Genomic DNA, 12552 nt, shown 5'->3' with positions numbered 1-12552 from the left:
AAGGATTAACTAGGTGAAGTGTCCCTCTGTGATGTTACTGATTGGCTGCTGCTAGGTGAAGTGGCCCTCCGTGATGTTATTGGATTGGCTGTTGCGAAGTGTAGGGTTGGTTGTTGCTAGGTGAAGTGGTCCTCTGTGATGTTATTGGATTAGCTAGATCAAGGATTGACTGGGTGAAGTGTCCCTCTGTGATGTTACTGATTGGCTGCTGCTAGGTGAAGTGGCCCTCTGTGATGTTACTGAATTGCCTGTTGCAAAGTGTAGGGTTGGTTGTTGCTAGGTGAAGCAGTCCTCTGTGATGTTACTGGATTAGCTGTTGCTAGGTGAAGGATTAGCTAGGTGAAGTGGCCCTCTGTGATGTTACTGGATTAGCTGTTGCTAGGTGAAGGATTGGCTAGGTGAAGTGGCCCTTTGTGATGTTACTGATTGGCTGCTGCTAGGTGAAGTGGCCCTCTGTGATGTTATTGGATTGGCTGTTGTGAAGTGTAGGGTTGGTTGTTGCTAGGTGAAGTGGTCTTCTGTGATGTTACTGGATTAGCTAGGTGAAGGATTGGCTGGGTGAAGTGTCCCTCTGTGATGTTACTGGGTTGGCTGTTACGAAGTGTGGGGTTGGCTGTTGCTAGATGAAGTGATCCCCTGTGATGTTACTGGGTTAGCTGGGTGAAGTGGCCCTCTGTGACATCACTGGGAAAGTAAGAGTGAAGTGGTGGCTGCTGCTAGGTGACGTGTCGGTGGGGAGAAGGGCGGGGTATAAATATAGGAAATAAATAAATGTGTATGTAGGGGAAGGGAGAAAGAAATGAGAAAAAGACAAGAAAGAAAGAATAAGAGAAGGGGGGAAGGAGAAGAAGAAAGAAAAGGAGGGAGGGAAGGAGGAGAAAGAAAAGAGGGAAGAAGGAAAGAGAAAGAAGAGAAAGGGAAGGAAAGGAGAACAAAAGGGGAGAAAAAGTATGAGGAAGGAAAGAAAGAGCCACAAAGACCCCCTGGTGTCATTGTGAGCTGGAGAAGGGGGAAAGCAAACGGGCAGTGGTTCCAACAACAGTAGATACAAATGTATAGGGAAGTGTTCTCTCTTTCGGCATCATTAGGTCCTCAAATAACTAGACTTACGCGAACTGAAGTCTTCGGAGCGGTCAGACATTATTTCTGTGCCTTGGCCAGGGATCCCACCATACAGGTTTTCCATTGACTGGAAATAAGAAAACGTATCCATGTTTCCTTTAACCCAGGATGGCGGCATGTGTTGATTCGGGATGCAAAATGGGGGTGGGGTGTCGCTTACCTGGTTCGCATCACTGGGCGGTATGGAGAGGATGGTGCTGCAGTCGACTTCGCCCATGAGGAATTCGGAAACTCTAAAAAGTCCAGAAAGAGGAGCCAAAGTCAGGAAGTTTTGTGACTTTGGCACCTCCCTATCCTTTTGGGGAACAGTGCAGCAAGGAGGGACTGGATGGCCTCGCGGAACCCTTTTCTTAAAGGCATTTCCATCCAGCTGTTCGCTTACGTGCTGCTGAAGGAAACGGCAATCATTTCCACGGCCTTCTCGAATTCCCTTTTCTCAGCTTCGTTGTTGTTTTCGTAATGGAAACCTGGGACGGAACGCGAGGGAAAGAAGGAGAAAGGATATTTCTCGCTCCCCGAAACCAAGTCTCAATACCCAGCACCATTGGACATAGTTGGGGGCTCCTGTATTTCTAATTAAAAGCTTCCTTCGGTGTTCTGATTCAATTTTCAGCAAGTATATTGCAGCTTCTTGAACAAAAATCAGTGGTTTCATATTAATAGTTTTCAGGAACTATTACATAATGATGTGGAAGCTCACTGGTTTCAAAGTGTCCTAAAAAGGCAGGAAAAACCTATCTGGAGCAGGAATTTTCCAATTCACATTGCAGAAGCCCACGCTGAATGGAGTAAACATTAGAGCTTAATCGACTGCAGAGAATTAAAATTATGTGTTAATAGACTGATTAAATATTAAAATTGGATCTTAATAAGCGTTAGACATAGTTGGGGGCTCCTGTATTTCTAATTAAAAGCTTCCTTCGGTGTTTTGATTCAATATTTAGCAAGAATATTGGGACCACTTGAGCACAAAGCAGTGGTTTCATATTAATAGTTTTCAGGAACTATTACATAATGATGTGGAAGCTCATTGGTTTCAAAGTGTCCTAAAAAGGAAGGAAAAACATATCCGGAACAGGAATTTTCCAATTCACATTGCAGGAGCCCTTGCTGAATGGAGTAAACATTAGAGCTTAATCGAATGCAGAGAATTAAAATTATGTGTTAATAGACTGATTAAATATTAAAACTGGATCTTAATAAACGTTGGTAGTTTGGGTCTCCTGTATTTCTAATTAAAAGCTTCCTTCGGTGTTTTGATTCAATATTTAGCAAGAATATTGCAGCTTCTTGAACAAAAAGCAGTGGTTTCATATTAATAGTTTGCAGGAACTATTACATAACGATGTGGAAGCTCATTGGGTTCAAAGTATCCTAAAAAGGAACGAAAAACATATCCGGAGCAGGAATTTTCCAATTCACATTGCAGGAGCCCTTGCTGAATGGAGTAAACATTAGAGCTTAATCGAATGCAGAGAATTAAAATTATGTGTTAATAGACTGATTAAATATTAAAATTGGATCTTAATAAACGTTGGACATAGTTGGGGGCTCCTGTATTTCTAATTAAAAGCTTCCTTCCGTGTTTTGATTCAATATTTAGCAAGAATATTGGGACCACTTGAGCAAAAAGCAGTGGTTTCATATTAATAGTTTGCAGGAACTATTACATAATGATGTGGAAGCTCATTGGGTTCTAAGGAACAAAAAACCTATCTGGAGCAGGAATTTTCCAATTCATGTTGCAGAAGCCCATGCTGAATGGACTTAACATTAGAGCTTAATTGACTGCAGAGAATTAAAATTATGTATTAATAGGAGAATTAAATATTAAAATTGGATCTTAATAAATGGCAGGCATTGTGTAATGATGCGGTAGCTCATCAGGTTCAAAGTGTCCTGAAAAAAGGAGGGGGTAAAAGAAAATATTGGAGCACGGCTCTCCTAAATCAATGTTTCTCAACTTGGGGGTCAGTGCCCCTGGAGAGGGGGGTCATGAGGGGGTTTCAGAGGGGTCGCCAAAGACCACAAGAAAACATATATTTCTGATGGTCTTAGGAACCACTTTGGCAGAGAAGGTTGAAGCTCTCTCAACCTGTCCTTCTCTTCCTTTTTGGAAACAGAGGGCGAATCCTCCCACCAAAAGCCCTCCTCCGTTGTGATTGGCCAGCCTCTCAGTCAAGGGAAGGGCTGTTTCTGAGACTCTAAGCGAGGGAGGGGAGAGCAGGCGTACTCTGGGTATGGCAGCATGGTGCGCATGTGCGGGCGAGGGAAAGCGTGTGAAGCTGGAGGGAGTCTCACGCCAGCTATTCCCTTCAAGGCAGGGGGGTTCTGTGTGGGAAGTTTGGTCCAATTCTATCATTGGTGGGGTTCAGAATGCTCTTTGATTATAGGTGAACTATAAATCCCAGTAACTACAACTCCCAAACATCAAGGTCTATTTTCCCCAAACTCCACCAGTGTTCATATTTGTGCATATTAAGTATTTGTGCCAAGTTTGGTCCAAATCCATCATTGTTCAAGTCCACAGTGCTCTCTGGATGTAGGTGAACTACAACTCCCAAACTCAAGGTCAATGCCCACCATTGTTTTCTGTTGATCATGGGAGTCCTGTGTGCCACATTTGGTTCAATTCCATCATTGATGGAGTGCAGAATGCTCTTTGATTGTAGGTGAACTATAAATCCCAGCAACTACAACTCCCAAATGACAAAGTCAATTTTTTGAGTGATGATCCCTCCTTGGTTTAGTAGATGTCGATGCCCACAAAACTCTCCCAGTATTTTCTGTTGGTCGTGGGAGTTCTGTGTGGGAAGTTTGGTTCAATTCCATTGTTTGTGGAGTTCAGAATGCTCTTTGACTGTAGGTGAACTATAAATCCCAGTAACTACAACTCCCAAATGAGAAACCCTCCCGCCAACCCCACCAGTATTCAAATTTGGGTGCATCGGGTATTTGTGCCCAATTTGGTCCAGTGAATGAAAATACATCCCGCATATCACGCATATCAGATATTGACATTACGATTAGGAACAACTTCCTGACTGTGAGAGCTGTTCAGCAGTGGAACTCTCTGCCCCGGAGTGTGGTGGAGGCTCCTTCTTTGGAGGCTTTTAAACAGAGGCTGGATGGCCATCTGTCAGGGGTGATTTGAATGCAATATTCCTGCTTCTTGGCAGGGGGTTGGACTGGATGGCCCATGAGGTCTCTTCCAACTGTGATTCTATTATTCATAACCATAGCAAAATTACAGTTGTGAAGTAGCAACGGAAATCATGTTATGTTTGGGGGTCACCTCAACATGAGAAACTGTATTAAGGGGTCGCGGCATAAGGAAGGTTGAGAAACACTGCTCTAAATTGTGTTGCAGGAGCTGAAAACGGGGAAAGTCATCCAAAATTTGGAATGCGGTGGAAAAGCATTACCCTGCTTCTTACTATGTCGTCACACTAGGGAAAATAATTCACTTAAAATCCGGTTGTTGCCTCCTGCAGAATTCTGGGCTTTGTAGTTTAGCGAGAAGCCTTTAACAGCTTCACTAAGCTACAAACCCCAGAATTCTGCAGGAGGCAGAAACTGGATTTTAAGTGGATTTTTTTTCTCTAGTGTGATGACGTTTTAAGACTCATGTCTGCGGTTCCTGATGCAGGAAGCTGAGAACAAATGTTTTGGGCTGCGCGGAGCGAAACTTGACAGCTTCTTCCTTTCTCCCTTCCTCTTTGAATCCACTTATTGTTTACCAAGATGGTACAAGTGTGTTACCAAGATGGTACAATTGTTGTCCCTCCCCGCAGGGCTAACGTGGCGTATATCCGAAATGCAAGGACAACTGATAAAGCATCTCACCTGGAGGACCCAAATTTATTTATTTTATTTATTTCGAACATTTTTACCCCGCCTTTCTCAACCTTTGGGGGGACTCAGGGCGGCTTACAATTGGCAGTAATTCAATGCCGCATCATAAAATACAGAATAACAATTATAACAATTAAACATGAACATTAATAAATAAAGATTAAAACAGTATACTTACACTCTGATTAGCTATTGCCCGTCTGGTGGTTGTTTAGCTAGCCATCTACTAATGATTACTCTGCTTAACTTATCCAAATCCTCTTCCATGCCATAGTCAACATTATCGATTGTCCTTTAACCTGATTGCCCGAAGGCCACATTTTAACCTTTTTTCTAAAGGTGAGGAGTGATGACAATGACCTAATTTCCCCCAGGAGCAAATTCCACAGGCGGGGGGCCACCACCGAGAAGGCCCCGTCCCTCGTCCCCGCCAAGCGTGTTTGAGACAAAGGCGGGGCCGAGAGAAGGGTCTCCCCAGAAGATCTTAAGCTCCGAGGTGGGACGTGCGGTGGCCGGGAGAGCTTTTGCACAATTAAAACTTGTGCGCCAGTTGCGCCCATACCTTGGGAAGTCTGACTTGGCCACAGTGGTCCACGCTCTTGTTACATCCCGAATAGATTACTGCAATGCGCTCTACGTGGGGTTGCCTTTGAAAACTGTTCGGAAACTTCAATTAGTCCAACGGGCGGCAGCTAGATTAATCACCGGAGCGTCATACTGGGAGCATGCCACCCCTCTGTTGTGTCAGCTCCACTGGCTGCCAATCCAGTTCCGAGCACAATTCAAAGTGCTGGTTTTGACCTATAAAACCCTATACGGCTCCGGCCCAGTGTACCTGTCCGAACGTATCTCCTTCTATGCCCCACCTCGGAGCTTAAGATCTTCTGGGGAGGCCCTGCTCTCGGCCCCGCCTCTATCAAAAGTGAGGCTGGTGGGGACGAGGAGCAGGGCCTTCTCGGTGGTGGCCCTTCGCCTGTGGAACTCACTTCCCGGCGAAATTAAGTCATCAACATCCCTTCTCTCCTTCAGAAGGAAGCTGAAAACATGGATATGGGACCAGGCCTTTGGGTAATCTGGCAGACTGACAAGGTAATGACGACTAGAATTTGGAAAGGACTATGGTAATGCTGAATAGACTTACGGATTTTAGAACTCGGTGAACGTTGGTCACTAGATTGGCTTTTAGTTGTTATTATATTAATTGGATGTTTTAACTTGTGGTTATTTGTTGTTATGTATTTTATCTGTTGAATTGTTGGCATCGAATTGTGCCGGTTGTAAGCCGCCCTGAGTCCCCCCCTAGGAGGTTGAGAAGGACGGGGTAGAAGTGCCTGAAATAAATAAAATAAATAGAAGGAGATACATCTGGACAGGTACGCTGGACTGGAGCCATATAGGGTTTTATAGGTCAAGACCAGCACTTTGAATTATACTCGGAATTGGATCGGCAGCCAGTGGAGCTGGCACAGCAGGGGGGTGGTATGCTCCCTGTATGACGTTCCGGTGCGTAATCTAGCTGCCACTCGTTGGACTAATTGCAATTTCCGAACAGTCTTCAAGGGCAGCCCCACGTAGAGCACATTGCAGTAATCTATTCGGGATCTCTTTCTTGTTTGGGCACAGATTTTGGGCACCCAACTCACCCCCAATGTTTCCCTTTTCACTGTCTCCCAGTCGATACTCCTGGGAGTTCTAGTTCCCCAGCAGAACGGAAAGAACCAGCGGCCCCACTGACCTTTGACTTTAGAGATGAGCGTTCCAGCGGCGGTCAGCGTCTCCAGGGTGTTGAGCAGTGGGTATTTGCTGATAATCTGCCGGAGGATCCGCAGGGCTTCCCCGAGGCATTCGTGGGCCACGGGCCGCCGGGATTCCACCCCATCTGCCACCAAACAGAAGCGCAAACATGGTTGGGAGTTGCAGTTCAGTGAGGCCCCAGCACTCTTGGGCAGAGAAGTGTCAGGACTTTGGGGAATGACGACGACAATTGGAAGGTCTGCATCTCACTTTTACTACAGCCCTTCAGAGGACAAGCAAAGATGGAAGGGAGCTGGAGAAGGGAGAATGTTGCCCATTAGATTACAGACAAAAATAGACGGGAACTGGAGAAGGGAGAAAGTTGTCACTTAGAGGATAAGGCAAAGATGGGAGTTGGAGAAGGGAGAATGTTGCCTTTTAGATGACAGGCAAAGATAGAAGGGAGCTGGAGAAGGGGGAAAGTTGTCATTTAGGGGATTAGGCCAAGGCTGGAGTTGAAAGGAGAAAGTTGTGCTTTTAGGACAGGCAACGATGGAAGGGAGCTGGAGAAGGGAGAAAGTTGCCCTTTAGATGACACGCAAGGATTGAAGGGAAGTGGAGAAGGGAGAAAGTTATCATTTAGAGGATAAGGGAAAGATGGATGTGAGTTGGAGAAGGGAGAAAATAGCCATTTAGAAGATAAGGTGATGATGGAAGGGAGCTGGAGAAGAGAGAAAGCTGCCTCTGAAGACAGGCAAAGATGGAAGAGAGCTGGAGAAGGGAGAAAGTTGTCCTTTGAAAGGGAGCTGGAGAAGAGAGAAAGTTGCCCTTTAGATGATAAGGCAAAGATGGAAGGGAGAAAGGGAAAAAGTTTCCCTTTGAGGACAGGCAACAATGGAAGGGAGCTGGAGAAGGGAGAAAGTTGCCCTTTAGATGACAGGCAAGGATAGAAGGGAAGTGGAGAAGGGAGGAAGTTGTCATTTAGAGGATAAGGGAAACATGGATGTGAGTTGGAGAAGAGAGAAAGCTGCCTCTGAAGATAGGCAAAGATGGAAGGGAGCTGGAGAAGGGAGAAAGTTGTCCTTTGAAGACAGGCAACTTTGAAAGGGAGCTGGAGAAGAGAGAAAGTTGTCCTTTAAGGACAGGCAACGATGGAAGGGAGCTGGAGAAGAGAGAAAGTTGTCCTTTGAGGACAGGCAACTTTGAAAGGGAGCTGGAGAAGAGAGAAAGTTGTCCTTTGAAGACAGGCAACTTTGAAAGGGAGCTGGAGAAGAGAGAAAGTTGTCCTTTGAGGACAGGCAACGATGGAAGGGAACTGGAGAAGAGAGAAAGTTGTCCTTTTAGGACAGGCAACTTTGAAAGGGAGCTGGAGAAGGGAGAAAGTTGTCCTTTGAGGACAGGCAACGATGGAAGGGAGCTGGAGAAGAGAGAAAGTTGTCCTTTGAGGACAGGCAACTTTGAAAGGGAGCTGGAGAAGAGAGAAAGTTGCCCTTTAGATGATAAGGCAAAGATGGAAGGGAGAAAGGGAAAAAGTTTCCCTTTGAGGACAGGCAACGATGGAAGAGAGCTGGAGAAGGGAGAAAGTTGTCCTTCAGATGACAGGCAAGGATAGAAGGGAAGTGGAGAAGGGAGAAAATCGCCATTTAGAGGATAAGGGAAAGATGGATGTGAGTTGGAGAAGGAAGAAAATAGCCATTTAGAGGATAAGGCGATGATGGAAGGGAGCTGGAGAAGAGAGAAAGCTGCCTCTGTAGATAGGCAAAGATTGAAGGGAGCTGGAGAAGGGAGAAAGTTGCCATTTTGATGATAAGGCAAAGATGGAAGGGATAAAGTTTCCCTTTTGAGGACAGGTAATGATAAAAGGGAGCAGGAGAAAGGAGAAAGCTGCCTTTTAGATGACAAAACTTGAGTCGTGAGAATCTGTGGCTAGAATCTGAGTCCTGAAGCTGTTATAAAATGCTAACTTATGTACCCAGGCATGCGTTTTCAACCGGGATCAATCAAGGAATGGTAAAACTCGCAATCAGTATTCATTACCACGAGAAACCGAATGGGATGAACAGGCGAGGGCTATTGCTAGCTGGCACTGACCCTCTTGGAGCACAACGTCCTTGAGCTTCTCCAGCCGCTCAGCGAAGCAGGCCACGTCTGCCAGGAGCTGTGCAATGTCCTCTGGGTCAGTCAGGCTGCCCTCTGCGCTGCCTCCGTCCCCGGGGCTGTGGACTTTGTGGCCTTTGGAGAGTCCCTTGGCCGGAGAGAGGGGGAACCCCGCGGCGCTGGCGTGGCGGCTGAGACTGGTGGGTCGCTTAACCATTGCTGTGCCGTCCCCCGGGCCCGACACCACTGAGGGCAGCTCCTACAAGGAGAAAGGTTTAGGAAGTGCCATCAATTGAGTGCCAAGAAGAGTGGAGGGTGAGCCCTGACTCCCCGGACGATTGCACAGACCCCTATGACATATCTCCACATTTTGGGGCCACCGTTAAACAGCTGGATGCAGAAAACTAGCTGAACAGAAGGTCAGCTGTTCAAAGCCATGGATCGGGGTGATCTCCCACTGTTAGCCCTAGCTTCTGCCAACCAAACATGCAATGTGAGTAGATCAATAGGCAGGAAGGTAAAGGTGCCCATGTAGCCATGCCGGCAAACATGACCAGGAGGTGCCAACAGGCATCTCAGCTTGGAAAAACTGAACAAGAGCACCTCCCCATGGCCAAAGTTGAACATCACCTCCAGACGCCGGGCATGGAAAGGGAAATCTGTGCCTTTGTTTTGTATTGCATATTGTTGTTGTTACTGTATAAAAGGCATTGAATGTTTGCCTATATATGTGTACTGTAATCCGTTCTGAGTCCCCTTGGGGAAATGGAGCGAAATATAAATAGTGTATTACTTAGGCGAACCCTCGTTGGCCGAGTAGGATAGTCTTCCAGGATCAGTGTTCTGGTGGGTCCTTAGGTGACTGCGGAGCCCTATTCTTGATCTGCATCTTCTCCAACAGTAAGGGCATTGGTTTCCAGATGGAAGGAGGTCTGGTCGGGGTTGGCTTGACGCGCCTTCCTCTTGGCACGTTTCTCTCTTTCACCCTGCATTCGTGCCTCTTCAAATTCTACAGCACTGCTGGTCACAGCTGAACTCCAGCTGGAGTGCTCAAGGGCCAGGGCTTCTCAATTCTCAGTGTCTATGCCAGAGTTGTTACGGTTGGCTTTGAGCCCATCTTTAAATCTCTTTTCCTGTCCACCAACATTCCGTTTTCTGTTCTTCAGTTCGGAGTAGAGCAACTGCTTTGGGAGACGGTGGTCGGGCATCCGGACAACGTGGCCGGTCCAGCGGAGTTGATGGTGGAGGACCATCGCTTCAATGCTTCTTCCAGCATGCTGACGTTTGTCCACCTTCCCAAGAGATTTACAGGATTTTCCAGAGGCATCGCTGATGGAATCATTCCAGGAGTTGCATGTGACGTCTGTAGACAGTCCACGTTTCGCAGGCATATAGCAGGGTTGGGAGGACAATAGCTTTATAAACAAGCACTTTGGACTCCCTACGGATGTCCTGGTCCTCAAACACTCTCTGCTTCATTCGGAAAAATGCTGCGCTCGCAGAGCTCAGGCGGTGTTGTATTTCAGTGTCAATGTTGACTTTGGTAGAGAGGTGGCTGCCAAGGTAGCGGAAATGGTCAACATTTTCTAATAAATAAAGTCTATTGTTGTTGTTGTTGTTGGTATGGAATCGTGGCATGTTGACACAGTGGTTTTAATGCCACCACTTAAACTGCGAAGGCTCAATGCAGTGTTTCTCAACCTGAGGGTCAGAACCCCTGGAGGGGGTCGCAAGGGGGTATCTGAGGGGTCGCCAAAGACCATCAGAAAACCTATATTTTTTCGCTGGTCTTAGGAATCACTTTGGCAGAGAAGGCTGAAGATTGCCATCCGCCCTTCTCTTCCTTTTTGGAAACAGAAGGCGAATCCTCCCACCAAAAGCCCTCCTCCGCTGGGATTGGCAGGCCTCTCAGCCAAGGGGAAGGCTGATTCTGAGATTCCAAGTGGGGAGCGGAGAGCAGGCGTGTTCAGTGCATGCCAATGTGGTCCGCATATGAGGGAGAGGCTGGAGGGAGGCTTGTGCCAGTGCGGGTCTTCCAGGCATGAGGGTTCTGTGTGGGATGGCAGGCCCACTTCTCTCATTGGTGAGGTTCAGAATGCTCTTTTTATGCCAGGTGAACTATAAATCCCAGGAACTACAACTCCCACATGTCAAGGTCTATTTTCCCCAAACTCCATCAGTGTTCACCTTTGGGCATATTGAGTATTTATGCCAAGTTTGATCCAGATCTATCATTGTGGATGTAGGTGAACTACAACTCCAAACCTCAAGGTCAATGCCCACCAGGGGTAGCTCAACCCATTACGCAAAGTAAGCATTTGCAGTATACAATCAAAGAGCATTCTGAACTCCACCAATGATGGAATTGAACCAAATATGGCACACAGAACTCCCATGACGAACACAAAATATATATCAGTGATTGGTGGGGGGGGGGGACCAAAATACTTACTGTTGAAAATTACCTAGGGCCGCCTCTGATGCCCACCAAACCCTTCCAGTATTTTCTGTTAGTCATGGGAGTTCTGTGTATCAAGTTTGGTTCAATTCCATCATTGGTGGAGTTCAGAATGCTCTTTGATTGTAGGTGAACTATACATCCCAGCAACTACAACTCCCAAATGTCAAGCCCTATTTGCCCCAAACTCCACCAGTGTTCACATTTGGCCATATTGAGTATCCGTGCCAAATTTGGTCCAGATCCATCATTGGATGAGTCCACTATGCTCTCTGGATGTAGGTGAACTACAACTCCCAAACTCAAGGTCAATGCTCACCAAATCCTTCCGGTATTTTCTATTGGTCATGGGAGTTCTGTGTGCCAAGTTTGGTTCAATTCCATTGTTTGTGGAGTTCAGAATGCTCTTTGATTGTAGGTGAACTATAAATCCCAGCAACTACAACTCCCAAATGACAAAAAATCAAACCCTCCAAACCCCACCAGTATTCAAATTTTGGCATATTTGGTATTTGTAACAAATGTGGTCCAGTGAGTGAAAATACATCCTGCATATCAGATATTTACATTACAATTCATAACAGTAGCAAAATTGCAGTTATGAAGCAGCAACGAAAATAATGTTATGGTTGGGGGTCACTACAATATGAGGAACTATATTAAGGGGTCGCGGGATTAGGAAGATTGAGAAACACTGCCCTAAACGGTTCGGGTCCAGACTATTTGAATAACCGCATCTCCGTATGGTAGGCTTTGCCAAACTACAAATCCTGGCATCCCATATCCTTGAGTCATGGCAGCAGAATGCTCTTTTTATTGCAGGTGAACTATAAATCCCAGCAACTACAACTCCCATATGTCAAGGTCTTTTTTCCCCAAACTCCACCAGTGTTCACCTTTGGGCATATTGAATATATATGCCAAGTTTGATCCAGATCTATCATTGTGGATGTAGGTGAACTATAACTCCAAACCTCAAGGTCAATGCCCACCAAACCCTTCCAGTATTAGTCGTGGGGGTTCTGTGTATCAAGTTTGGTTCAATTCCATCGTCGGTGGAGTTCAGAATGCTCTTTGATTGTAGGTGAACTATACATCCCAGCAACTACAACTCCCAAATGACAAAAAATCTCATTGAGCTGGACTCAAAAGGTCATGTACTGTACAACTACGACTTCCAAGATCCCACGGCTTTGAAACTGCATTCGTTTGACAGTGGAGATGCACATTTAGTTCCCAGATCGAGGTGAAATAACGGGATTGCAATCAAGAGGAAGTGGGATCAA

The 12552-nt window shown here is 46.1% G+C and overlaps 1 protein-coding gene across 1 annotated transcript in view; it reads right to left on the bottom strand.

Moving 5' to 3' along the window:
* Nucleotides 1-9063, bottom strand: part of ARHGAP45 (Rho GTPase activating protein 45) — a 29212-nt gene extending 20149 nt beyond the window's left edge. Inside the window, exons 1-5 of the mRNA XM_060784925.2 lie at nt 8803-9063; nt 6713-6856; nt 1505-1589; nt 1283-1355; nt 1111-1189 (exon numbers count right to left, since the gene is read on the bottom strand). Of these exons, the coding sequence (XP_060640908.2) occupies nt 1111-1189; nt 1283-1355; nt 1505-1589; nt 6713-6856; nt 8803-9025 (604 nt within the window). The 5' untranslated portion in view covers nt 9026-9063. The remainder of the gene's footprint in view (nt 1-1110; nt 1190-1282; nt 1356-1504; nt 1590-6712; nt 6857-8802) is intronic.
* Nucleotides 9064-12552: the final 3489 nt, after the last annotated feature.

Source organism: Anolis sagrei, chromosome X (genome assembly GCF_037176765.1).
Source record: "Anolis sagrei isolate rAnoSag1 chromosome X, rAnoSag1.mat, whole genome shotgun sequence".
Classification (NCBI taxonomy): Eukaryota; Metazoa; Chordata; class Lepidosauria; order Squamata; family Dactyloidae; genus Anolis; species Anolis sagrei.
Note: the sequence above shows the minus strand (reverse complement) of the source record. Positions and strands in the feature narration are given on the sequence as shown.